At 39.1% G+C, this 27,950-nt stretch overlaps 1 protein-coding gene across 9 annotated transcripts in view; it reads right to left on the bottom strand.

The window, feature by feature from the left end:
• CNKSR2 (connector enhancer of kinase suppressor of Ras 2) overlaps window positions 1-27,950 on the bottom strand; it is a 204,120-nt gene that overhangs the window by 22,928 nt on the left and 153,242 nt on the right. For all 9 annotated transcript variants that reach the window (XM_030282021.4, XM_072934511.1, XM_072934519.1 and 6 more), the window contains 3 exons: window positions 23,618-23,685; window positions 18,951-19,051; window positions 17,246-17,783 (listed from right to left, as the gene is read on the bottom strand). In XM_030282021.4, the coding sequence (XP_030137881.4) occupies window positions 17,246-17,783; window positions 18,951-19,051; window positions 23,618-23,685 (707 nt within the window). The remainder of the gene's footprint in view (window positions 1-17,245; window positions 17,784-18,950; window positions 19,052-23,617; window positions 23,686-27,950) is intronic.

Below are 27,950 nucleotides of genomic sequence, written 5' to 3'. Positions count from 1 at the left end.
ACAAGTCTATGTTACATCCCAAAGACAAGCACATAAGGCATATGTCTAATGGTGAGATTCCTTTCAATGCAATTTTTAGTACTATTGTAAGCTAAAATCAGCCAGGCTATGATTGCAATGGCATATAAAGCTCAATTTAATCTACCAAACCTCCTGCATTGTTTATTTTGAGAACTGCTTGAAAAGCCATGTCCTTGTTTCCTGATCATAAAGCAGGAACTGTAGTTCCAGTCTATCACAACACAAAGATGAGAATTCTGTTTCCTGACTAATGATTTGGACATCAATCCTGAAAAAAAACCCAATGTACTAATTTTTGAATTGGTATCAATGATTTTCTTAATAAGTATTTAAGCAGAATTGGTCTTATTGTTGTGACAAATTATTCTGTGTATTACTTTTTAAATTACTTTTTCAAGGAGTGTATTTCTGGAATTTTTTTTACATTAACTTGCTAAGGGCTTTAAAAGAAGACAGACACATATGGAATTAATTATAGCATAACAAATTTAAATTTACACAAATAAACTTTTAACTTCAACCAGTACAAGCCCCTTTGGTCAGAGGAGACTTTAACAGCCCATCATCAAGTAACATGATTGCATTTTTCTGGTGTGCTTTCCATACTGATAACAAAAACACCAATACACTGACAAAATCCCTGGTGTGACTAAATAACACCCAGCCAGACTGTCATGTTCCCACAGCCAGGCTACATCCAAGGGCAGAGGATGGAGATGCTGACCCTGCCACAACTGCTGACAGCTGGACAACCTGCCAACCTGGCCTGGGTCAGTGAAAGAGCCACAGATCACCTGAACACTGTAAGTTACTGATAGCACACCTTGTGGTAAGGTAAAATGACCAGACTGAGAAAAAAGTGTTATCTTGTTTGTGTCATATTTGGCTGAGGTTTTTCAGCAGCTTTTGCTAAAGCCTCCAATGGCAATGGTGTCAAAATCTACTCAGGGAAAATTGGGGGAGGAAACTATAATTATTTTTATACTAACATTCATCATGTTGAAATACTTTAATTTAATTTAGAGCTCACTGGAGGGGCACACACACAAAACATGGACTCTACTATTACTGCTCTGGCAAGGCCAACAAGTGAACCGCTGGCACCACTCCTGGCTGTTGTGCTGTGTTTAACAAAGGTACTCCCTTCTCCTCTCCTCATGTTCTAGCACGTGTTGGATCTGTCAATCCAACTTGCCTTGACTGTTCCCAGGCAAGTATTATCGTTCTGTTCTACTCTATTTTTGACTCAGTCAGGTGTCTTTCAGATTTGAGAAGGACCGTATTTAGCAACAAAAATGTTATCAGACCTGAAGCCCTCCCTCCTATCAACAACCTGAAATATACTGCATAAAATTAGCATATAAAGAAACTGCTTTTAGAAGTCTTGCTTTTAATTAGTTTGGTTCCCATAAAAATAAGACAGGAATTACCGTTCTTTTTCTAAACCAATGATTGATCTGTTTTCTTGGCTATCTCTGGTGTCTTGAAAGCCCATCAGACCAACACAGAAATGACCTCCTTGTTTGCCTGGAGGAAATTCCTTACCTACTTTATAGTATAAAATTAAGAATTACTGATTAAATGTTTCACACGTTTTGGCGGCTGAAGATTTGTACTTTCATCTGGTAAATTTAAATTATTTTTATGAGAATAATTATCTCTATATAAAAAGCCTGCACTGGAAGGTTTTATGCAAGGTACTCTTCTGAGAGGCCAAACATTGCTATGTTATTTGTTAAGAATTGCTTGCATATTTTTAAAGTGTAAGAGCTGTTTTCAGAGGGGATCCAATTTTTTTCATAAGAAGTGCATCTTAAGCCTTTCATATTCCAAAGAATTCTATCACTAGAGAAAATCAGGGCTTCAGAGGGATTTCATTACACTAAGGATTCCTGCTGCAGGAGTGAAATGCTGAAAACATCTGAAGCTCCTGACTGTATTTTAACTTTAAAGATAGCAATAAATAGCAAATTTAAAATTATTTCAAATCCCTGAACATGCTAGACTGGATGAGATATAGATGGATAGTATCTCCTGAAGCCTGCTAAGACAGTATTTCTGTATGCCCTTTTTAGGAGGGGAAAAACCAGCAAACTAATCCAGGGAGTATTCTGTCATATCATCTTATGTGTTCAAGCTCCTCATTTATTACTCTTTCTGATAACCCCAAGGCTGCCATTCATGAAAATGGATGGCAAAAGGGATTTGTCAGACTGGCCAGGAACCTAGACAAAGCTGAAGGATGCCATGCCAGGGTTTCATGATACTGATGCCCAGCCATGCAGGAGTTCTTAGCCTTCCTCCCCAGCCTTTTCTGAAATACAGGCACCCACCAAAAACCCTCCTGGTAAGAGAACACGGTGCACACAGTGGTTTTCAAGGAAAGATCCTGGTAAAATTCTTGGTGAACTGGTGACAGCCACTAAGGAAGTATATCTACACTCCCATCAATTCCTACTCTTCCACCAATTCCTCCACCAGTTCAGGAGGCTTTTACCCTCAATGACCTTTGCACAAAGGTGCAAAGACATCGGAATGAAAATTGCTTCTCTTTGGCCTCTGTCTCAATTCATCCCCAAGCATCTCCAAAACTGCCACAGTTACACCTCCACACACTGAACATATTACAGCACCAATATGTGATTCAGGCCCTGGTTCTCTTCTCCTGCACAGCTGATCCCTTCCCAGTGTGGAAGGGCAGAGCCTGGGGGAGACCTGCTGTTCCCCTGGAGTGATGGAGCAGTGCACTGTGCCCACCTGGTACCAATCTCATCATTCCTAAGGTATGCCAAACTCCTCTACTGGCAGAAACACCAAAATTGTGTCAGAGATGGGCACTTCTCAAAACCTCTTGAGTTGTTAGAAGTGGTGCTCTTTTTCGTGAAATTGAAAAAATTATCTCTGCAGCTTTCAACTGGAGATGAGAGTGCCATCATCTTAGAATATGCATGACTACTTTCTAGCTTCTGCTACCTCATCCAGGTCTTTTGATCACAACAAGGGAAAAACACTTTTAGTTTACTCAAAGTTAACAATAGCCAGGAAAAGAAGTCTTATTAAAGTGAGGGCAGCTGCTCCCTAAAGGGCTGCCCCAGCTCTTTGAGCAGCTGGGCACAGGGGACGGCTGGGCACGGTGGCTGATCAGGCTGACATGAGGAAGAGGAGCTGGAGAAAGGCAGGTGCAGGGTGGGAGGGAGCACCACTGCAGCCCACCACTGACACCTGACACTGGCATCGCTGTAGCAATCTGCTGGGAGGTGGGGACACATTTTAAATGTAATTTAAATGTAATTTAAAGTTTTACAAGAAACCTCTTGATCTGAGTGAGGATGTGGAGGGCCCCGTCTGCTCCCCTGGCAGCCTCCAGCAGTGCCAGGCCCCAGAGTCACTGTGGGCTCAGCCCTTGGTCCTGCCAACAGTGGCAGAAAGGGCATCGAGGGACTCGAGGAGAAAATCCCTTATTGTCACCACAACCAGTGATTGTTGTATGCAAGGGAATCCAAATGGACCAAAACACCCTGAGGTGCTGGAGGAAGGGTTACCTGCAAGAACAGCCACCTTTTGAAAATGACAGGGAAGAGTGCCCTTCCCTCAGGGGATGGTAATCCAAAGGAGGGGTTCCTGCTGTCCACACCAGTCACACACACGAGCAAGGTTTCCCTGGACAAGCTGTAGCAAGACCCAGAGCTGTTATCAGAGATATATTCCCAGCAATTTGCTACACACTCTGGCTTTGGTTTGCTTAAGTGCCTTTCACTAAAATATCACCACTAAACAAAGAAAAATATTATCATCTCTACAGCCTGAAAAGCACTAAGTATCCTGTAGCTGAGCTGTTATCCCATAACAGCAACCTCTTTCCTATGCATTTCTCAAGCTGCTCAGTTAGCTATTGTCCTCAGAAGCTACATTGTCTTTTTTACTTTCTTCTTCTCTGCAGTCTTGTACATGAATAAGCATTACATGTCTCTTTTCATGCCTCACCAACATCAAAACCAAACCTTTTTCTTTTTTCCCTATCAGGCAAAAACATCTTATACCAAACAGCTCCATTTAGTTCTCTTCTTGGATTGCACTTGTTAAAAATGTCAAATAAGCTTTTACAAAAACAGAGGACTAGGGAGGTTTGGCTTCTACCTACATATAAATACAGGAAGTAGTGTAGATAAAGCAGAAACAAAAAAACCCCAAACATATACTGGTATATGGTATACATTATCAGAGCACACTCAACTGAAGATGTTTGAAACAACCCCTTAGAAGGTGTGTACAGAAACTTGGGGGATTTCAGAACTGGAAATCCACAGTTAAAGTCTAAGTGCAGAGAACAATCTCCCTGCTCAACCTGGAACTACCACAATCATTTGCCTTGGAAGGAGGAAATTAGTAAAACCCAGGAGGACCAGAGATGAAGATTTGGCTGTATATTTCTGGTCATTAATAACACTGCTAAAGATGAGCAACACCAGAGTAGAGAAATGCAAAACATATGAGGGCAAAATAAAGAAACAGCCTCATGCATCTATCTTTAAAAAAATTTACTCTATTTCCATACAGTACAACTGAGAAAATAATCTGAAGAAAAAGTCTCAGCTAGTACTTTCAGCAGACAAGAGCTAAGGGGCCAAAAATAACTGTTGCTGCAACTAATTATAGACATTGATATTACAGGGTTTTCAACTTAATAATGAGGTTATGCCAGAGTCTCCTCCTTGGAAGACAACTTGCACTGAGAAATATTTCAATGCACTGGCATGATCAATGCACAGAACATGGCTTCAGCATAAAATCCATCCACGTGGTTCACCTTGGCTCAAAATGCTAAACTGCATAAATCTTTGAAATAAAGCCTAAAGCAGCACAGATGCCTTTACAGTAGGTTATGCTGTAAGAGAAATGTGACACTGTAGAAACAAAATACTTTTAAAACAGTTTTTCTAACTGGGGAAAGATTTATAATACCATCATCCTTATTTGTGGCACAAAGAATTAGAGGCTGATGGGATTTTGATTTCAAAAACTAATCACAACTTAATTAAACTTGTTCCATAGCTTATCCTCACCATTACAGATTTATGCCCTATTTCTAGTCTTCTACTTTCTGCTTCCATCTCACCCTACTCAATTTTGCAGTCTCCTCCCCAGCTACCCTGATGTTTCCAATTCCCAAGTAATACAGATCAGACTGCATAAACGGTTTATTTTATTTTTTAAGAAAAGGGGTAAATTAAACCTCCACCACCTTGGGAGTGTGCTTTCCTTTGTTCATTGGGTTACTCTCAGCAACCTCCTACTCCCCATCATTCCAAGGAACAGTGGTACTGAAAATGCACAGAGCTTTCTGACAGCCTTGGCAGCAAAGCCAAACCCATGTAGAATATAAAATTTCACCCCCCCATGCCTGTTTTCCTCCAAGTATAAACTAAGGTGCCACAGGTACTGGCTGCTCATGGCCATCCACCCATGCCCTCATCCTTCCACATTCAACTCCCACTAAATTTCAGGAGTAATGAAATCCATAAAGATCTAAGTTCTGTTCTCAAAACTGAAAAGTCTAATTTTTACTTCAAGTGACTTTTATACACTCCTATAAGTCCCATAGTCTTATTTAGCCACAACATACTCAAGCTTAGGAAAACTGTCTTTTGGGATGGGACAGGCCAAGAAGAAGGTGGTAGTTCTGAGTTGCATAACTGTAAAAGCCATTTCCAAACCGTGAGTCTTCAAGGAAATATTTTTTTAACTTTATGAAAACACTCACACTTCCTTCCACCTTCTTACAATAGTTCAGAAATAATTGTACCAAAAATTTCAGCCATGCTTTAAACAAGCATTCCCAGGAAAGCTAACACACATCTTTTTTTTCCCTCTTCTTTTACTACAAAGACATTTTACAGATATTTTACCAATTGTGCAAGGTTTTCATAAAAAGAATTTTCTCAACTTCTTAGAATTTGCATAGATACAGAGTAGCCTGTTTATGCTGTAAGATTCATGACAGCCACTATAAGATGTCCTTATCTGCTAGCAGAATTTGTGAACTCAAGGTTAAAGCACAAAGTGAGCAGAGAACTTGGAAACTATTGATTTATTAATCCATAATGCAGTAATGTCTAAAGTGCATTTGTGTTTGTTGGGTCATTTTTATTAATTTTATTTTTATTCCATAGTCTCACCATTTCATAAACCCTGTTAAACTTTCAGTGTCTTGGTATAAAAAATTTTTGGTGAAATTAGTCTAGTTAATTAATGGCAAAATTAGTCTAGTTCATTAATAAGTATTTCTAGCCCCTAAAATGTGATTACATGAAACTCTGAGGATACATTAAGAAACAGGACATTAAATATTTAGATGATACAGTGACACTGGAGAAGGTAAGCAGAGCAATATAAAAAAAATAGTAATTCAGTCTTGGATAATTTTAGTTTGGAATCTAAAGCTTAAATGGAATTTTCCCCGGACTCTTCACATGGCTGGAACTAAATAAATAAAAATTCTCTCTTCTGCTTCTAAAGAAACAGAAGCCGGCAAATCCAGTTGTCTTTAGAGTCATTACAATAAAGTTAGAAATATAAATGTTTTGCTGTAAAATTATGTACATGTACTTAGCTAAATTAAAATTTAAAAAAAAGAAGAAAATGTCTTGAGAATATTTTTTTTTAATTAGAAGTTTAAAATAAATGGCAGGACACATTCTAGCAGGGAGGAAAGAAACAACTCTCAGAATAATCAGCTTCAAGCCTTTTATAGATTTAGCATGATTTTTAGATTGGCTTTCAAGTATGCACATTAGTACAGCAAAAAAATCTCATTTTATTGCCAAGTGTGGAAGCAACTGAAATACTGTTATGCGAATTCTAAACCAGATTTTACCAGTTTTACTACAGGAAAATACCCTCCAATTGTGTCTCATATTCACCATCTCTCAAGTATTCCATAAAGACCACTTTGCACAAGTAGGAAACCCCACTAACAGGGGATTCTGGCATTGCCAGGAGCTGCTCCTGAAGCCTCCCCAAGCCACCCCTCCTCACTAAAAATCTGAGCTTCTTTTAACCTGGAACTAAAAGCACGAGGATCTCAGTTGAGTTTTCTTACTTCTCTTATGAGTCTGCTGGTAAAGTGATGAGGGTAAATTTCCTGCCCTTGCCACTGCCCGATCTCTGTCCATCCCTGAATTTACAATCAGCAGAAATCTCCTAAGTGAGGCTTCCTTAATTCTGCTTCCTCCTTGAGGCCTGTAAATAATCTTATGATTAAATGAACGTTTCAAAAACTGGTTGAAAGATGGTTTAAATTGAAGTTTTTTGACAGCCTCTCTTCCCTCTCTCTGATTGTGATAACAACTCAAATACTTTTAAAGAAATCAGTGGTGATATTTTATATTCCAAAAGCCTGAAGTTTATCCCTCTGGAATCCAGAAGAGAAGAGATAATTAGCTGGTATTATTTTGTGCCAGCATTACTCAAAATGTGAAGCCAGAAAGCAAAAATCCTACTTAAAATGCAGCCATTTTCTTAATATAAATACACTAAGATCCTGCAGAGAACTTCTTGTATGCTTTGTTCATATAATAATGGTATTTAATAGCACCACACTAGTACAAGGATGCTGGACTGTTAACCATCCAACAAATTTTAAAATTCGCAAATTTGGTGCACAAAAGGAGACATAAAATATTTATCTTCTTCTTTTTGAACTACATGTTTTTAAAACAAAGGTAAGAACCTATTTTATTAAGAATGAATGAGAACTGCAAAATTGCCTGATTACAGGGTTTTTTTTGTTTGTTTGTTTAATAATACTGTATTATCACATTTGTTTCTAAAGAACTGGAAATTCTTCTTAATTCTTAACAGAAGATCTTACAAATTAAACACACATGGCTGCTATAAACTATGACCATTAAACACTTTTGAGGGAGGGATGGAATCCTAAGTGACAAAAGAAAGAGACTTCTGCTCCCAACTTGTCTCCAGGTAACATCTCTGGCTATTTAGATGCAGAAGGTCTGTGACACAGGGAACCCTCTTTTCCTTCTAGAAGTTCAGCTCTCAGAAGTAAACAATATTAGTCACCTTCCCTATCCAAGGTGTCCTCTGATAGCAAAGCCAAGCCCAGCTGCAGGAGACATCAGAGGTCCCTTTAAAGGGAGAGGCTGCCCTATAAGGGGTTCCCCTGAGGCTGCTCTGCATCCAGGAACAGTTCCACATGGGATCAATAGCCTGAATAGTGCAAGAGAATAAACTTATTAAAATCCACAGGCACCAACGTGTGAGGAAACATCTCCTAGGACTGCTGGAGGACAGCCTCAGAGCTGGAATGGTCTGGAGGGATGAAATCCCTTGCCAAGTTTTATATTAACAATATGGTAAATGCTGTGCTAACAGACACAGAGCCTGGCAAACACCAGGTTAGTCTGCAAGGCTTTTTTTTTTTTTTAAACCTAGTCAGGCTGTTAGTTTTACAAAATGTCATATATATTTCTTGGTTGGTTTTAGCCCAATTAATTTGACATTTTAATTCAGCTGAGGCTTTTATTAACATGAGATACTAAATGTAGATAGGTAAGAGGCCCAGGAAAAAAACAGAACAACTACAATTAGAAAAACAACCATTAAGCAGAAAACCATCTGGGACACTGTAGAGCCTCAGGTGAAATATGAAGTACAGTATGGCTGCCAAACAGACACTAATCACAGTATAGAGCATAAAAGAGCCAGGGCAGAGCAAGCTCCCTGGTCTCAACCAGATGTGCTGCAGCCAGCTCAGACTCTGCCATGGCAGGAGTGGGATCAGCCTGGGAAACCCAGGGAAGCTCAGCAAGAGGAGTCAGAGGCCTATCAAACACTAAGTATGGGAAAAGCTAATCCAACCTTCACAGCAACCTTTCAGCTTGGAAGAAGGGCTGCTGTAATGGAGCAGTCTGTTTCCTGTGCCATAAAGAATGGAAATGCTGGGCTTAAATTGCAGAGAGAACAATTCAATATCCATTAGCAGGAAAAAAAAAATATTCCTTCCCAAAACAGCAAAGAGGAAAAGCACTGTCTGGAGGGAATTAAGAATGCCCACCACCAGGAGTGTTTAAGATTTGGAAGGTATAGCAGCTCCAGATTTAGATGGCAGAACTACAATGGATAATCTTCCAAATAATTTCCAGCTCCCTGGCTCCGAGGCAAGCACATCACACTTACAGCTTTGCCAGGGTCTTTGCAGTGACCAAGATTTTAACCTATATACACTGCTCTCCTGCACTGGAAAGGTTTAGAAAACCAGTAAGGATAAAAAGATGCCAAAAACCAAGCATCTAGTGCCATTTTAGCTGTCCAGGGGTATCCAAGCCTAGGGCTGCCAGGTTAGAAGAAAGATCTGTGACCCTCTGGAGCAGCAGCTAGTGACTGCAAGAAAAGGCAGCCAGAAGGCCAGGCTAGCATGATAGGACAATTCACAAAAAATTATCCTACAACATTGATAGCATAGACCTCCATGAAAATATTCATCTTAAACCCAAAAATTCTGAGGACTTCTTTTTCAAAATAGTTTAAACTGAACTGCTTTGTAACAAATCTGCCTTTATTCTAGAGTCCAGCAAAAAAAAATTTTGGCAGGATGCTGACTGTTTCCACTAAAGTCTTCAATATCCTATCCTGCTTCCCATGATGAACATTAATTAAACAAGAATGCACGTTTACATGGTGACCCTCCAGACATCCAGCATGGTAGTAGTTTAATAAAACTGTATCCCTCCCATGTCCTTCCAAGCACTACTGACTCAAGTTCATTCTTGTTGCAATGATTGCCTTGAAATAACAGGAGAGCCACACAAAACAGATGGTACCACCTGGAGATGTAATGAATACATTCTGGAAAGCCTTTAGTACTCCTCTGTTTCCCTAGTCCTACTGGTACTATGACACCATCTTCTGACTTAATTGCCTTTGATTATAGAAAAAGTTTCATCTTTTTTTAGCTTTAACAGTTTAAAATTATACATTTCTAAATAACCTTCTCATGTAAATAATAAGTAGCTAACTTTTTTTATTGTAGATTTCTGTTTCCTTTGCATTTAGAAACCTTCAGATTAGGCCAAGTCTCTGCTCTATCTCAAAGAAGAACTATGCCAGTTCTGCAAAATTTCCAGTGAGAAATGGCCCTGTCATGGAAAAAATTGCAATCAAATTGCAGTAGTCAAACCTAAGAATGTCTTTATAACTATTTTCAGAAGCTTTAAGTGAGAATTTTAATATAAATTATTTAAAAACTGCATGTTTTTCATGTTTGAAACCAAGACGAATGCAAATTTATATTTTAGGACAGGAAAACTCCATTTTCAATGGAAAATTATGGGTTAATGAAAAAATAAAGTTGGATTTTCCTTTTCATTCAAAAAATAATGTAAAAAAATCTACATATCTTCCCTTAGTAAATTTGACTATAACTTCAGAATTGAAAGCACATTAAGAATTGAGGGAGTGGAAGCAGCAAGCACAAAAAAGGGCATTTTTAATAATGCTAACAAAGTTTTTCAGGGCAACAAACTGGGAAGGAACAGCAGTGGGGTAAACTGAGAGCCCTAGAGGACTTGGACTGTCTTGCCTCTGTTGCTTGTGAAGTGTTTTACAATTTATGAGTGACTTTTCCCAAGGAGAGCATCTCTGCATCCAGACACAGACAGGGCAGCAGCAGAGACAGAGCTTGCTGACACTATGAAGTGGAAAAATTAAATGTAAAATAGATTGGTTACATATCACCTGGCAAGAGAATTAATGCAGAACATAAAAAAAACCCCACCAGAAATATATTCTTGCATGTATATATTCCTTATTTCAAGGGGGTCTCTGGTAGGGAGTAGCATAGCTCCATTCATAGTACTCAACTTAGAAATTAAATTGAGGAAACTTAGCAAGAAAAGCAATTTGGAAGAATGTCCATGTAAGAAATTATATTGTGAACTTCTTTTGCATATAAAAAGACTATTTAATCCATATATTTCAGGCAAAAGCATATGACCTTTATTGGCAATGAGACCCAAAGCTATTAAAACCAAAAGAAAAGTAGGAATTAATCTCTCCTTTGTATTTTTAGCAGCATGGGCAATAGAAATCAAATAAAATTTTAAATGTGGCAACAAAATATTTGTGGGCAAAATGCATCTATATGTATAAACACTAACAAGCATAAAATTAAAACTATTCTTATTTTTGTTGACAGCCCATATTGCTTTCTGAACTGCTACTCAGTAAATGATTCAATACTTGGATTTCAAACACTGCAGGCAATTTTTTCCCCTTGAACTGAAATTTTAAATCAGGATATAGAGGTTTTGTATCCCAACATTTTTGTTTAGAATACAAACTCACTTCTGAAGTGGAGTTGCTTTTGCATATAAGAATTGAAAAATCATTATTTTATATATTTTACATTTTAATTAAAGAACATGCCAGATATGAACATATCTACTCCCAGTTGTTTATCTAAGGTGGTCATATTTTTGTACATAATCAGGCAGCATTTTTAGGTAAGCTCAATCTGAGATAACAGCAAAAACAGTGCATTGGAGATAATGGGAAAAGTAGAGAAGGCACAAAATGCTGGTGGCCTTCAGCCCACAGGAGTGCAAATGCCCAGTCAGATACCACTGGAAGGCTCAAATGGGAATTAGGAATGAAAAATCAGATCACAAAAACAAAGCTCAGAAAAAGCAGACATTTCATTAGCCTACTCCAGTGTCTGAGCATGCATGGGCTGTGTTGCCCAGAAGGATGTCAGGCAAAAAAACAAACAACCCCGACTTAGCAAATGCTCTTGGTTGTACAGGACCAATAGTGGATGCATAAGAGAATAACACCCTCCTTAGTGTCCCAGAAGGGGCTGCACTTTGTGCTGTTCACCAGTTTCATATGGAATACTTCCTAATGTGAAACATTACCTCAATTTCTCATAGCTCTGCTTATTTCAGACACCCCTGGGCATCAATTCCAGAGGGGAAGATACAGTATCTTAATGCTTCCTCCCCTGTCTCTCGGTGAGGATAAAACTGGGTGGTCAGACAACAGGACACCACTAATGATGTCCTCTCTAAAATGGAAAGAGGCTGTCAGAAAAGCAAACTGCCCTATTAATTTCAGCCACACATCCTCATCAACTCCAGTGTGTGCAATCCAGGCTTTATGTGTTATTCATCCTGACTCACACATTTCACCGTTGCCTAAAACCTGCCAAAGTGAAGACACTCTACCTAAAATGCAGAGAAGCAAGACTTAGAAGTGTACACAGGGTACCACTTCATAACACAGTGTTTAATTAACAAACATTGATCCTTCTGAGACATACCTACATGCATTACAGCCCCCTCATTAAAAAGAGGGAAGTCTCCATAGACCTGTATTTTAGAATTTGAAATACCTGGCCTTATTCAGAGTATATTTTTTACTGGTACTAACTCCTTCTTGAAAGAAAATGTTGCTATGTCCCATGGATACACCTTCTCGGGCACAGTGCATGATTCTTGCTGCTAGTCATGGGAGTCCTTAGCTGCTCTGTCCTATTTTGTGAAAGCACTGCCACCTTCAATTTAATTCTGCAACTGGGAAGTTGCAACATGGGAGAAATTTTCCTCAGTTTCTCTTATTCTCTGGCTAGTTTGTAGTTCTTTACTGGGAAATAAAAGAAGAAAACCTCAGCACAGTCATTTGATACCTCTTTCAGTGACCAGCCCTCCCTGACATAAAGGTGAGCCTTCCTGAAACCCTTCACAGGGACTGGACATCTCTCAGAGCTGCAAAATGCCAACGTTAGCTCCTGCTCTGGCCTTTGACAAGTGTTTTCAGTAGTTTAGGGTCAAAAGGCAAATATTAGAGACTGGAGCATGAGGTTATTGTGTTCCTCTGAGGTAGCATTCACAAGACTGTGTGGACTAAGCACGGGATGACAGGAGATGTTGCAAACCTGCACAAGAGCTTGTGGTGATGGAGCAAAATGCCAGGGAATACCTGTGAGTTTGCCCAGCCCTCAGAGTAAAATCTTTCCAAGGTGACAGAAGTCACATGAGGAAGATTGTAGCATCTTGTAAACACTCTGGAGAGTGAAACCAGTGCAGCAAACAAGCAGCTCTCAGCATTAATTGCCCCAGAAGGGCAGCCAGTAATTTATTAGAATTTATATAAGACTTTGTTACAGTTGTCCATGCTATATAGGAGGTATTACCCGAAATTATGATGATGGGGTAGCAACAAAAAAGTCCTTCAACACGTGTCAGGAAGAATGATTGCATTAAGAGTGCAGAAAAAGAACTGAAAACTTGCAGAACAAAGAGGCAAGAAACAACACAGAAGGAAATGGAGTTTAACACTGCGAAGACAATCTAAGTGATTTCTTCCTGCTGCAAACACCTTTTCAAACTCCAACACAGACACCAGTGCTTTTCTATCCATGTTCCCTGAATAAATTTTTATGGAGCCAGCATAGAATAAATTTTTATACATCCAGCATAGTGGAAAACTGCCTTGCACACTGTTGCAGGTCCCAGGTGTGAGTTCCCTGGAAAGTGTGCCAGTATTACCCCAGCCAGTGCTGCAGCACATGGAGCCAGCAGCAGAGCTCCTGGCCCAGCAGTCCCTGGGCAGATGACAGCACCTGGGACACCCCCAGACACGGCTGTTCTACAAAGACTTTTTCAGGGAATATGCAAAAAAGGTTTTTCTGCAACTAAGTTGACAGGATCAACAGCCACATACACCCTGCAGAGAGCTAGTTATGTACTTCTTTTAGATGCTGACATTAGTAATGCACAAATGAAGGAACTACCACCAATGATAATTTTAAAAAATAAAGCAAAAAATGAAACAAGCTTTCCTGGGACAAAACCGGGAAGTAGTCTCTGTAGAAGTGTTCTTTGCAGTAAGTGGCAGAATCCGTCAAAACACAGAGTGCAGACAGAGGTGGGGCCAGAGGGGAAGAGGGTGACAGTGTCATGATATGCTGCTGTCTCCTTCTACTACCTCCCACTAGCAGAAAACAAACCTGAGAAGGCCCAACCTTCATTCACAACTGAATCACAGAAATGCAAACACTGCCACAGTCTCCAACCTCTCTCTGTGCTCAGGCTGCCTCTGAACAGCACAGCAAGGGGCATGTTTGGTGCTGCAGGTCTGAACGTGGTTTGCCATTTGCATAGTCAGGAGCAAACACATGGAAAAGCTCAAATATCCCACAAGAGAATCCTCTTCAATTACAGAGCAAGAGACCATTACAAGATGGTGTCAGTATGGAACATCGACATGATTTACACAAAAGTCATTTGGGAAATAAAACATCCATTAAGGATTAGCAGTGCAATGTTAATGTGATATAACAGGACAAAAATAAGCACCTGAACACACAACAAAGGTAGGTCCTGACAGATAAACACAGGAAAGGACAACCCATATTTTCAATCTGCCATATATATCTAGGCATTGTAGCAGAGTTGATACACAGAACTATTTTCAGGGTCAGTAAAGCCATGAAATATCTATTTAAGACATAAAATGGTGACTGACTGAGAGAAGATGTTTAATTGTTGCAAATCAGTGTAACTGTAGTACAAAGTCAACAGAACTATGTTAAATTATAGCAGCTAGGGACAGTATCTGAAAAAAGTGTGGAGCTCCTAGTTCGTGTTGCAGTTATTTGAAAACAATTCTGCAAGGGAAGTTGGAAGAAACAGGACTGCATTTTACTATTTAATTTAAATTCATGTGACTCTAAAAGTGAGAATGTAAAACCAGAAAGCTGAGAAAACAAACTTTTGGCAATGACATCTGACAACAGCAAAGGAGCTGCATTCTTGTCTCGCACACAAAGCAATAGGCATGATTAAGCTTTAAAACTCACACAAATACACACAAGAACACAAATAATCATCCACGAGCCCAGAACTGTGTCAGGATCACAAACGTGTAAGGCAAATAAATATATTTAAAAGATTCTGATACCACATGAGGGAACATTCAACGTGAGGTTAAAACATTTCTGAAAGAGAGGCTTTCCTTTCTCCAGCCAGTTGCAATGTTTCGTTTTCCCAGAGCAATGGAAGTGAAGGAGGCAGTGAGGTAGCACATACAAGGTCACCCATCACATTAGTGACTTAGCAGATGTAAGCAAATCTCTCAACTCAGAAACTGCATTTTGCACTTAAGAATACCACTTGCAGGAAATCCTCCTGCCTTTTACTGGTAAGGGCACTGGAAAAAGTCAGTGTTGCAAACAGAACATTGCAGTCATAGCAACAAGCAATTCAACACTTAAACTTTTCAACAGACAAGACAGTATTTTACTTCTGGTTTTATAATTTCAAGGTCAACAACTCATTGATAGCACTTAACCTGTCTAGCTGGTCATCAATGTCTCAAAAATCATCTCCTGTTAAAGCCTCAGCCAAGGAAACCTCCTCATTCAAATAAAAAAATATAAGTATATGTATACAGGGAGAGCACTTCAAAAATGACCTCTTTGTTCTCCTTTTCTGGAAATTAGAATAGAAGGATGGAGAAAAGCCCAAGTCCATTAAATCAAGTGCTAGCCTTTCACTAGTAATTAGCAGGCTATAAAATGCTACAATCAGGTACACAAAGGCATTGAAATTGAGATTTAAAACACCTAAAATAAACCTTAGACCTTGCAAAGGGTATCTGTAAGTAGTGCCCAAACAGCATAGCAAAGCCAGTAAGAGCCAGGAAAGTCTCTGTAACCCTTTCCATTTTCAGTAATGACTTTTAAAAAAATATTTTTACATTTCTATCAGTAAAAACCCATTTGAAAACCAAATCTGAAGGCTAAAAATAGGACAAAATGTACTGCATGGTTGATGAAATTTAACCCTGTTAATTAGACACCTTCATTTCACAGTCAGTAAGAATCTAATACTACCCTAATAAATGTATCAGTTTTTTTGCAAAGTGTCATGCACAAACACAATTGAAATAGTGCCTTTTTAAACTTTTAACGACATCAAATTTAATTTCTGCAGAAGAAACCACTGTTTTCTCAAAACAGTAGAAGGAAGTATAGAATTTGAGATGTTTAGAAGGTAATGCCTAAAGCATAAGGACAACTTTTGATGTCTCCCAAGTGTACTAAATAACATCCACATTAATTTTAATGCTCAACAAAGGTGCTAACTTTAATGAATCAAGTTAGGTAGGTAGTTAATCATACAAAGCTTTCATTACCCTTTCCTCTCTCTTAACCATTTTTGTACTTCTTTACTGCAGTGAAAAAGCTGAATTTGAAGGAACAGATAGCAGAGACCCTTGGAGAGCTTCAAGGGCTATCCTGCCTTCTTTGCCACTTCTGATAACTTAATTGCAGCACAACCCCACAAATCGTGAGTGCAGGTTTCACTGACTGACCCTATAACCTGGGTGTGGACTCAACCTTGCTAGCAGCACATGCTGAGAAGCTCCACAAATGACAGCGAAGGACAGAGCATGAAACAGACACAAAAATGTGTTTACATGTTCAGGAATGGCAGGGACCTTCTCTAATTCCTGGTTATTTGGATTATGTTTGATAAGTAGCACTAATATCTGTGGAGTTTATGTGCCATGTCACTGACAGTTACTCAGCAGTATGATTTTTTAAGCCTCACTGGTCACAGTTGTTCTCTATAATTTTTTTTGTTTGTTTGAAATGCTTTTTGAATTTCTTTCTTTATAAATCACAGTAAGAAACTGGGTAAAATACTGTGTAAAATACCTTCTCTTTTTCAACTTCTTACAGATTTTGGGATGTCTTGTAACCTGCCTGCCTGGATACTGCACAATCACAGCCTGACTCTGCACTCCAGGATTTACCAAGAGGTTTTCACAGCTCAGATGGGGTTGGCTGGAAATCTTACCAAGTATGTCCCTTGAACACAAATGTGTCAGCGGAGGAGGACACCGTGCAAGTGTAAAAGTGAAGAAAGCATGGAAGCAAAATCCATTTATTCTAAGGATTGCTAGTAGGTGATTGGTGACCAGCCTACACGGAAATGTTTGGTGATCATGAGAGGTCATGCAGCACTCTGGTTATTAGGCCTCATACATAAGGCAGACCAAAGAGGTGTGCAACAAGGGGGACCTGGTAAAACATGGGGGATGCTGAAAGACTGTTGGGGATTTTTGATAGGAAAAAGGAAAAACAACCTCCACATTACAGAAACAGGACACTTGAAAAGCCACAGAAATATTCCATACTTACTTTTATCTTCCTGGTTTTCTTCTGCCGCTTTGCCTTCCTCTTCCTCCTCCTCCTCCTCCTCCTTCTGCTGTGTTTCTTCGTGGTGGTCGGCAGCGCCGACTGAGAGGCTCTGGCAGCAGTGGTTGAAGCCGCTGTCCCGGGGCAGAGTGAAACTTCGGGGCTTTCCCCCATTCCCGTTCAGCACTTGCATCCGCTCGCCCTCCACCAGGGGGAAGGGGCCGTAGTGGTCTTGCAGGTGGCACTTCTGGGTGGGCAAGGTGGACTGCCGCCGGTGCTCGGGGGACACCACGGCCACCTCGGAGAACACGGAGTCCTCCAGCGGCAGCGTCTGCAGGTAGTGCAGTCCCGAGCTCGTCAGCGGCGTCTCGATGAGGTCCTGCCAGGAGCGCCGCTGGCTCGCCGTCTTGCGCACCGGGGACTCGGTGGCACTCCCCGCCACCTCCGGGCGGAACTCCTCGTGCGACGACTGCGACTGCGACGTCTCCGTGGACGAGAGGCGGCTGTGCTTGGGCTCCACGTAGGGGCTGGTGCAGCTCATCTGCAACGTCAACAACGCGCAACCTTCGGATCAATGCGCACCGAGACCTGCCGCTAGTCATAACCTGCCACTGTCAGCCACCGCACCCGGCTCATTAATAAGTTGCAAACTTACCTAATTAACCTGTCCTGATCCTAATTTCAATGCATACCCATGTCTGTATGTCACACCTGTTGGCCTGTATGAATAACTATCAGTATATTCATAGTAAGTATCTTTACTATGTCACTTAGTCCATAAAATAAGCCACGAAAATTTGCAGAAATGTTGCAAAATATGGCACTATGGAAGACATAGAAAAGATGTATCTCATTCAAAATCTTAAAAATGCTATCCAAATGCCGGTTATCCTATTTTGCTTTTCTTTGGAATCATGCTTGCAGTGCTTCAGTACTGTCATTCAAAGATCTATAATTCTGTAAGATAAAGTGCTCCCTTTAAATTAAACATCATGAATGTTCTCTTTCCTCTGAATTTCCCCATTGTTCATTCCAAAACTCATATTGAAGTAAGATGTATTAGTTAACATTGAGTATGCAGAGATGAAAGTTAAAATTTCCAGTGGAGAGTAAGTTAGAGGTCTGTAATAAGGTTTTATATCAACAACTGCTTCAAGAAAAAAGAAAAAACAAACCTCCCCTTTTTTCTAATTTATATTTTTCTATATGAGAAACCTACTTTTTCACAATAAGAGAACAGCTGGTGTTGCTGTTTCCAATACATGACAGAACATTTTTATGCTGGCATTTTCTCTGGAAATTCAAGTGTAATTTGTTACTGTATGCTTCACAGCACAACTGCTGGAGCCTTATAGAAGAGTCTGTGTTGTTCCTGAGGTAATAACATTTTCTCAGAAAGTTGATAAGGGGGTGGTGAAGGATTGCATGGATGAGTAGCTGTCCATCATGAATGAAGAACAAGAAGAATGACTTCTGTAACTTACTCTATTTTGTACAGCAAGTGGGATTATAAATCCCTGCTCTCTACAAACCAGTGGAAAGAGCAATGATGGCCATTGGTGTTGCTTAACCAATGCCTTAAGTCAAGCACCGACTAAAGAACACGTTTGAGCGGCACTGTGGGTGCATGCGTGCGCTCCTGGGCAGGAGAGCAGGCAGAGGTGGCACTTTGGGCATGCGTTCCTAGGGACAGCTGCAGGGGACTCACCGAAGGTGGCCGTGGGTACGTGTCGTACGGAGGCGGGGGGCTGTCCTGCTTCGGTGTTGATGGAGTGTCAGCCTCCTCCTTGTCACTCTCACTCCAGTAATCTACAAGTTACACAAGGATCAGGTCAAAAACTGCCACCACATTTTGATGCAGTTTTGTATCCGAGATTTGCTTTCGCAAAAGCAACATGAAATTCCTTCTTTAGTATTACTGGCAGTGAAACACCAGAATGCTGATGCTGTCAGTGTTAGCTGCTGCATCTTGGAATTGTCTTAATCTTAAGAGGGAAAATTCTAAATATTGTGGAGTATACTAAACCTAATGTCCCATTATAGAGCTATTGGACTACAACCTGAAAATGAGCCACAAATTTTACTCTTGTGCACAACTTATAAATGCCAGAGGCATATAGAATACTCTTAACACATGTATCAGACTTTCAAATATTTATACAATAGCCACAAAAATAATTATGACTGGGCATGTATTGGCTGAAAAATACTGAAATATTTTTGAACAGAAATGATTAAAAACATAGCTTTGCTAAAGTCTTGTTGACTGCAAATAACATCAACAAATGTATTTAATCAACTGTCAAATCAAACAGGTAAGAGTCATTGCACCCATGAATAATCAGTGCTATTTTTCTACCCATTTTCTCCATTATATTCTACCATTTAGCATGTTTTTCATTCAATTTTTAATAACAAACAGCTGTATTTGAGGCAAGACAGAAAAACTTTATATCATGTATCTGCATCATAAAACGGCTGCTGTCCTATTGTCCATGCAAAACCATAAAGGTGATATAGTAAGGAAAAATATGACAATGACATTTAAGAACACAGATCAAAAAGAAGGATGAGAAAATATAAAGGACACAGATTTTGTGGGTTAAATTAAATGGGCCACAGCATTTCATTTTTTCAGGTAATCAAGTCTTGGCCAAGCTTATTTCAAAAGAGAAAACACCTAGAAGAATATACTACAAGGGAATTTATTATTTTACAAAAATTTTTTGAAGGAGAACAGCATCTAACTAAAAGGACACTGAACCTTAATATTCTCTGAAATAAAATCCCCTAGTTAACTGTTAACTCGGCTCAAGACAGACAACTCTTAACATTTTTGCACATTGTAAGACTTACACAAACATTTCTGTTGTCACTTTGTTTCTGACTGTATTACCTTCCAGTACTTGGGTAAATCATTGTACAACAGGACACTACAGCTCAGACTGCCTACAGATTATTCACAGGCAATTTTCACTTCACCTCAAGAGTTCAACAAAGTGCATAATTTACTACTATCCCATCCCTTTGATAGATAAGGAGAAAATGATTGATTGCTGCTTCACAAATGATCTAAACTAAAAATCCGAGCTGGCACAACATGTAATTTTGTCTTTAATGATTTTTTCTTAGAACTACTGTATGCTACAATCAACGATCCACCATATTTAATCTTATTCAAGACTTAAAACATAAACTTACCTTTAAATGACAGAATCTTGAAACAGGAATCTCTATAGTTTTGTATTTTTTTAGATTTTAGTATTGGTGGGGACAGCCTTACTTATCTATTCAATTTTTCCACACAATAGCAATTCTGTTTTTACTCGAAGCCTTCTCATTTGCTTCCTGCAAGCTTATAGCTGAGACATTCTCTTTAAACAGTATAATAAATAAGTTGCATAAATAAAGTTTTCATGACTACAAAATAAAAGAATCTTAACAGTTATGTCTCTAGACATCTGTAAATAATTATTTTCTGGTGAATGAAAGACTAAATCAGTGAAAATTATTTTTCTAAATAAATCCTAGTTTTACAAAAACTTGTTTCCAGCAACTTAAAACAGTTGAAAATTTTGGAATATAGGCATGTTTGCTCCTATTGCAGCAAAGCTTAATGGTGTGCTGTGTAGTGAGAGACCTGTCAGAACTGCATTGTTCAGTGACATTTCTGCAGACTTGGAGCTCAACTGTTTATTCCAAAAGCAAAATTTAGCAGTCTTAGTGCAGGTTCCAATTTTGGTTAAAAATACGAAGGTGTTCTTGCTGTCAAATCCACATACAAGAGAACGCTGTAGGGTGATGCTTTTGCACACCTTATCTCAGACAGAGAATTCTGTTGGCAGCCTATAGCTTGTCTTGAAAATTTCTGCAGTAACAGGGGTCAATTTTCAGATAAAATATATGAAAATGGTCTCCCACCAATTTTTATAAATGCTCTGCTTTTGGCAACTGACTCATTATAGTCCATCTAAAACATGCATGATGCTATGAAACAGCTGCTGTACTTCTCTCTGTAGATTTGCCCAATTCAGTGATAGACAAGCTCTATGCATCAGGCATATCTTGAAAGTTTTCTCAATGACTAACAGACTGAATATATTATACACAAACCAACACTGACCTGCCATTTCCTGAATAAATATACTCTATTTATATAAACTAGGGATCTTTCCCCTCTGATTTATGTGACTGGAAAGTATATAACTCCTCCATCCAAGGACGTCCCTTGATGTATTGCTAACATGCATTGTATTTCAGATGAAAAGTTGAAGGTATTTTTGTAAAACTGTTCTGTACAGAATGTAACATTTTATTCAGCAGTACACCCACAATTCGATGATTCGTGCATCTCTGAAGCTCTTGAAATATATTTATGAACTTTAGATTCAGAACCATTCAACTCTTAATTGAGACAGATTTGACAACTCCTGTTGGATTGTTTCAGAGGTATTAAAAAGCTTTGCTGCAAAGGGCTGAACCACAGAGAAATAAAAGAGCTTTTGTCAAATCAAATATGGAGATGACAATTGGTACAGTCACTGAATATGGAAAATTCCAGCTTCACAGTTTCTATAATTGCAAAAATGCTTCAAGTGATAGAGAGGTTTTACTTTGCTAACTTGATGCCTCTGCTAATTAGGGATACTATTGAGCTGTGTAACAGCCCTTGTGCTGGGAGCCAAGGAAAATCACCAGAGGCATTAAAACAGTGTAGAGCAGAGAGGGGAGGATCTGCCTCCCACATGAAACACAACTAAGCAACACAAAGAGGGCACAGTTCTACCTACCTGCCTACAACAAATCAACATGAGTGAATGGTGTTAGAGTGGTAATAACGAACTCTGTCAGTGCCTGGGATATAATTTGCATAGTCAGTGGGGTTTCACTGATTATCTTCAATAGGGAGACATTTTAATAATAAGCTACATGAGGCCTGAATGCACATCATCTCATGTCTATCTGGATCATCTGCTATTTTATTACTCAGTGATTTCGTAGTAGTAAAAATATTTCTCCACGTCCATCTGGATTTTGAAAGGTGAATCATGTGCGTAATTGTGCACTTGGACAGCATTAGCATAACATACACCTTTTCACTTACTGCCCCACATGGCATTGTAATTCTAGTGCCAACCTGCTGTCAATAAAAATTGTAATTTGGCTTTGAATGCCAAAACAGAGGATTTCCTTGAAGACTCTGAGATTCAGTTTGTTCACAGCCTCTTCAAGCAGTGACAACAGATGGTACACAGGTTCTTTCAAACAGGTTACTGTAGTGCTGCTTAGGAAATATGGATTTCCAAACTTATTTCCACGTCTGATGAGGCACTGAGAACATGACTGAAGAACAGTGAGCACGGTGCTGCTGGGCACCCCAGGATGTGTAAATGCAGAAGGCCTGAAATTACATGAGTTTTTTGGCCCAAACCCCAAAATCTTTCTGATGAAGGTTTCAGAGTCACAGAATTAAAAACTGAGGTTTTAACTGAGCAAAAAGGCATCTGGATAAGCTCTGGATCATCATGACCACAGCAATTTTCTGGTGCCTGCTGCTGGGTACATATGTTAAAAAGAGCATGAATTCAAAAGCTATCTGCTTGTCAAAGCAGATACTTGGATAGGAACCCTTCTGTGCATCCATGTCACTGGCAATTCTAAGAAACAACCTCCATAACACAAATGGACTGACCCTTTTTTTTTCTGTGTGCAAACAGAATTTCTGCTGCAACAGTTCAAAGAAAATCGACACATTATTTTATATATGCTGCTCTTTTAACTCATTAAATATCAGGCATAAAAAATAAACACATAAAATGTAAGCCTACAACTCCACATGAAATGCTAACAGGGCTGTAGCACACACTACAATACAGTAAAACCAGTAGGACTCATGAAATTTAAGTAGCTTTAAAATTAAAGTCCTTAGAGTAAATCCAATTATCTCAACAGGCTTTAGAAAAGTGGTGTTGTTCCCAAGAACAATTCCATGCACTCCTACCCTCTGTGAATTCAAACACAAATGCAATGTTTAATTTTTTTTTTTTTTTTAGCCTCCAGATTCTTAACTTTCTTCTGATAAGGGACACAGATTCCTTTATACTATATAGTGGAGCTTACTGGCAGTATATCTGCTTTTTTAGCTATCTTTTGCAACCTTCTCAGAAATAATCTCAGAAGTGTCTGCAGATCAGAGTCTGAAGGAATTAGTCAGAACTCTTGACAGAGAAGGAATTCTCTAAAGCAATAACAGCAATACCCATATGTGATTTGTTTTCAGATGACAAGAATGAGGCCTGATACACAGCAGGGGAAAGAGAATAGATGAACCTGTGATAAGAGCTGACAGAAGAAACCAAAATAACAACACATTACCTTGCTCTTGTTTGATCCTCTCTCTTTCTGCATAGCCAGCAGCAAGCATGTTAATTCTGTTGAGCCATCTGAAATAATATTAAAAAAAGCAGTGATACTGATCCAGCCTCTTAATTTTGTGTGCATTTCTAGCAAAAACAAAGCTAGAAGCCTCTGAAGGAGATTAAGGACAATGTTATTTTTCATATCAGACAGCTGTTCTCTTTGATACTCTTATTCAGGGAGTCTCCAAAGATCTATGATTTTGCTGTTGAACAAACTGTTTTCACAGCAAGGATTTTATTTCAAATGGAAAACCATGTATGATGTCAAACATCTGTAAAATAAAGGATTTAGAGATAATCAAAGAGCTGTTAAGTCTGCTGCTCACAGATATGCCATCACACAAATACTCCTGCTGTTCTGATTTCTTAAGAATAAATACCACTTTTCAGAGATTTAAGCAATATTTTAAGGCCTGAATTGGCAGCTTAGCAGAGGAACAGAGCAGAAAACAGCAGTAAAAAGAACAGGTTCACTCCCAAACAGACATTGAGGTTTAATTATGCCATTATATTTTAGAGCTTACCTACAGTGGTTTGTACAAAGAGAAGGAGGCATATCAGAATTCACTTTTGTGTTTGTGTCAGGGAAATGCAGGGAAAAAGACAGTTGCTTCAGTGCAATTCACATCTAAGGCTTTAATTTCAATTTAGCTTTGAAAAAAGTGCTTTCATAAACTGCACAAATTAAAAAAAAAAACCCAAACAAAACCATATAAAAAACCCCAGCACCCAAATACACAACAAAACAAAACCAAAAACCCAAACCAAAAAGCAAATGAGCTATTGCTGCTCTCTTCTAGTAGGGCTGTCATTGCCAAGCATACACTGAACTGTCTGTAGCAGGGCAGCTTCAACCTGTGCTCTTCCTCCATGGGGCTCTCAGTGTATTCATCAGCCAAATGCTTACACTGAATCAGGTCCTTCATCAACGAGGCTTTAAACCACCATGGGAATCTCCCGTGTTGTCCATTCCATGGTAAACCTGGAATTACTTGCTCCAGTCATCCCATAGTCAGAATTTGACAGGCCTGGTTTGCCAACCTACTGGCTTGCAATTTAACTGCTAGGGTATACAGAAAGACAGCTCCAGTCAGGTTTGAGTTTTCTTCAAGAATGGGAAACCCCCATTTCAGAAACCTGTGCCTGATGGGTTTTGTTTGCATACATGCACAGAAACAGGATGTTTGTCTGGCAGAGGACATACCTTTGTAATGTCTCCTGCATGCCTGTCTTCAACTATTGCAGTGCAGGGCAAGCATCAAATCATAAAATACAGCTGCTTTCCCAGAAATTAACTCCTGTCATCATGGAGTCAGAAAACTACAGAATGCTTTAGGCTGGAAGGATCTCAACAATCTTGTAGTTACAAATCCTGCTGGCACGGGCAGGGACATTTTCCACTCACTGTCACTGTCTTTGCACAAACAGTGACCACATCTTTGATCTGTAAACCATGCTAATGTTAATCATTATACATTGGGAATAAAATTAGGGATTTGCTCCTTAAGTGATTGTAGAATACTTCATGTTACCACACAATCAAGATTTCTGACAGAAGAATAGGGAAGCTGAAGAGGACACTAGAATTTGACTTGTAGTGGTTAGGAAGTGCCACACAGCTGTAAAAATAAGCAGCACACAGGAACAGAAATCCAGCAAACCTTATCTCAGACAATGATGTCCAACCTTCAAAGCCAAAAGATGATCCACTACAAAGCCATATTTTAGGCTCACATTCTTGATATGTGAAGACCTGCTTTGGGGAATAAAGTTCAGCTGCCAGCTGAGCCAGCTCTGCCAGCTCAAATCAGAGGCACAGAGGCAGGGATCTCACCCAAAACGCTCCAGCCCCGTGCTGCAGAGGGACCTACAAAGGCCACAGACTTGTCTGTGCCCAAAGGGTAAAGCAGCACAAGATGACAAGCATCTGCTCTGTCAAGTGGCACGGCAGAAACTGGGGATGGTGCTTTGCTTGCCTCTCACCTATTCAGGGTTTCACATTCCCAGTTCAACTCCCGGTTTACCACCCTCACCTGCACTGCCAGAAGGGAACAGCCACCTATGATCCCCACTGGGTAGGGCTGCTGACCACAAAGCATTAGAAAATTGAGTTATAAGGGCTCTCCTGTCCTTAATTCTGTCATTAACATGAGATAGCATTTCCTGGTAAGTTTGCTTATTATTGAGGTAACCAATTAAATTAATGAACACTCAACTGACAGCCAATTGATGCTGCTTACAGAGATGACAGATGATGGTTTCCAGAAAAGCATTATTTCCTGAAAAGTAAAATCTAATGAGACCCCAGGAAATGTGTAGCATTCTCTCACTCTCTAGAGAGAGAGCAGGCTTACTTCACCTTTAATGAATTTCTGCAGGTCATGATCTGTGCTGAGGTTTGGACTATGACCTGCAGTGCCCGTGGGGTGAAGCAGAAGGTGGCTGTAACCACTGATGTGGTTGTACACTGTGAACAACCACAGCTTCTGAGTAGTTTGCCAGTCTGGAAACTAAAGGAATGGTATTGACTTCTGCATATTTTATGATATGTGGCTGCTAAAGCTTCTTCAATAGGGTTGGGAATTAGTATCATTTTAATAAAGCACGGCCAGAGTTCTGGTTTGCTCAAGTTAGAATTGTAGGAGAAATCCAACACACTGGACTTGTATCAAAGAGGAAACGTACAGAATTCCTGCAGAATGGAAGAGGAGTAATACATGCCTGGGTTACAATGCACTGGGGACAAAAGTTCCAATCATACAGCTACACAAATATTTCTTAATATGCATATTAATAGATACAAAGCCCTAGCACATGGGAAGATTTCTATATTTCTTCCCTTCAGTTTGTGTGTCCTGGTAGGCACTGTAACATTTGGAGGGCAAGAGGCCAAGAAAATACTGCTTCTTTAGAGCTAATGCAGCTTCATGCACAATTTTTTTGTGACAATTCTAAAATCTGTTTTCTAGGTATAACAATAAATACAATGTCACTGGTAACTGCAGTAGTCATTTAGGCTTCCTTTTTTTTTTTTAAATTTTTGAGAACAGCACATTCATTTCTTGTCAGTATTTAATTAAAACAGTTTTATGACACATAGAACAGGATTAAAACCCCCGACTTTCTGAATACCAGTAATTTCTGCAAGGAAGGATGTACAGTACTCTCACAGACTAGTAGGAAACATTTCTCTACCTTATCTCACCTTCAGGAGATGCAATACTTTTAGTCAAAGCAGGGTGTCAAATTATCCTTAATCATGAAACTCAAGGCTATAGGATGAACTTGATGTATGGGAATTTGGATACCTTAGAGTGTCTATGAATACCTGAATGCAGTTTAACCAGAGTGAAGCAAATAATAATGAATTTCCAAGCAACATGTTTCCATGACCACACATTTATACTAGAAAAAAAGTACTTTGCATCTATAAAGGATGTTCTGTCCTTCTCCTCACATCGAAAAAGCATGCTAATAGGTAAAAAAACCATTTTTCATTACACCTCCCCAGACTCCTTACCAGCACCATGGTGTGTGTGTGGCACAGTCATAAAAGTAGTAAGAAAATTTGAATAGTGACAGAATTAGCTGAGATTAAAATACCCATTTTATGTGAGTAGATACACACAAACAAAAACTTCATAGCTGGCAAACATTTTAAAAATATAAACAACTGAATCATTTTATACAAGGGATGAAGGAATTGAACTATTTTGAACTTTCAGACATTCTATGTATTAACAGTTTTCTACTGCTGTTTCTTCTGCTTCAAATATAAACAAAACTGATAACTAGAATTTATGTCAGAAACTTGACAAAAAAACCCATAAAATCATCAAAAGATAATTAATTTAACTTCATAATTTCATTCCGTGTTTTACTTCATCTAGGCCTCAGAATACTTTTATACAGGAAGCATTTTACTATCCCTGCACTTGAAAGACTATTTTTCAGTCACTTTTTTCCCATCTATTGAGTTAACTTAATATTTGAGAAAGCAAACTAATTTTTCTAAAACATTAAACAAAGAGAAAAAATAAAATTATTTGGTGAGACTCTGATGGCAACTCAAATATAAGAATTTCAAGTAATTCCACAGACCCTGACAGAGTTTGAATTCACATGTGTGTAACTCAGATCCAAACTCTGTCAAGCTCATTCTAAAGGAATTAATAAGCGCTAATTTCAAAATATGATACAAAGACTATATGTGGTGGGAAGATAAAAATATTTTTATTTCTGGGTTTTATACTGCGCAATATATTTTTACAATATTGCTACACATTTGC

Source organism: Taeniopygia guttata, chromosome 1, assembly GCF_048771995.1.
Source record: "Taeniopygia guttata chromosome 1, bTaeGut7.mat, whole genome shotgun sequence".
Taxonomy (NCBI): domain Eukaryota; kingdom Metazoa; phylum Chordata; class Aves; order Passeriformes; family Estrildidae; genus Taeniopygia; species Taeniopygia guttata.
The sequence above is the reverse complement of the archived record's forward strand: the minus strand, read 5'-3'. Positions and strand labels throughout refer to the sequence as shown.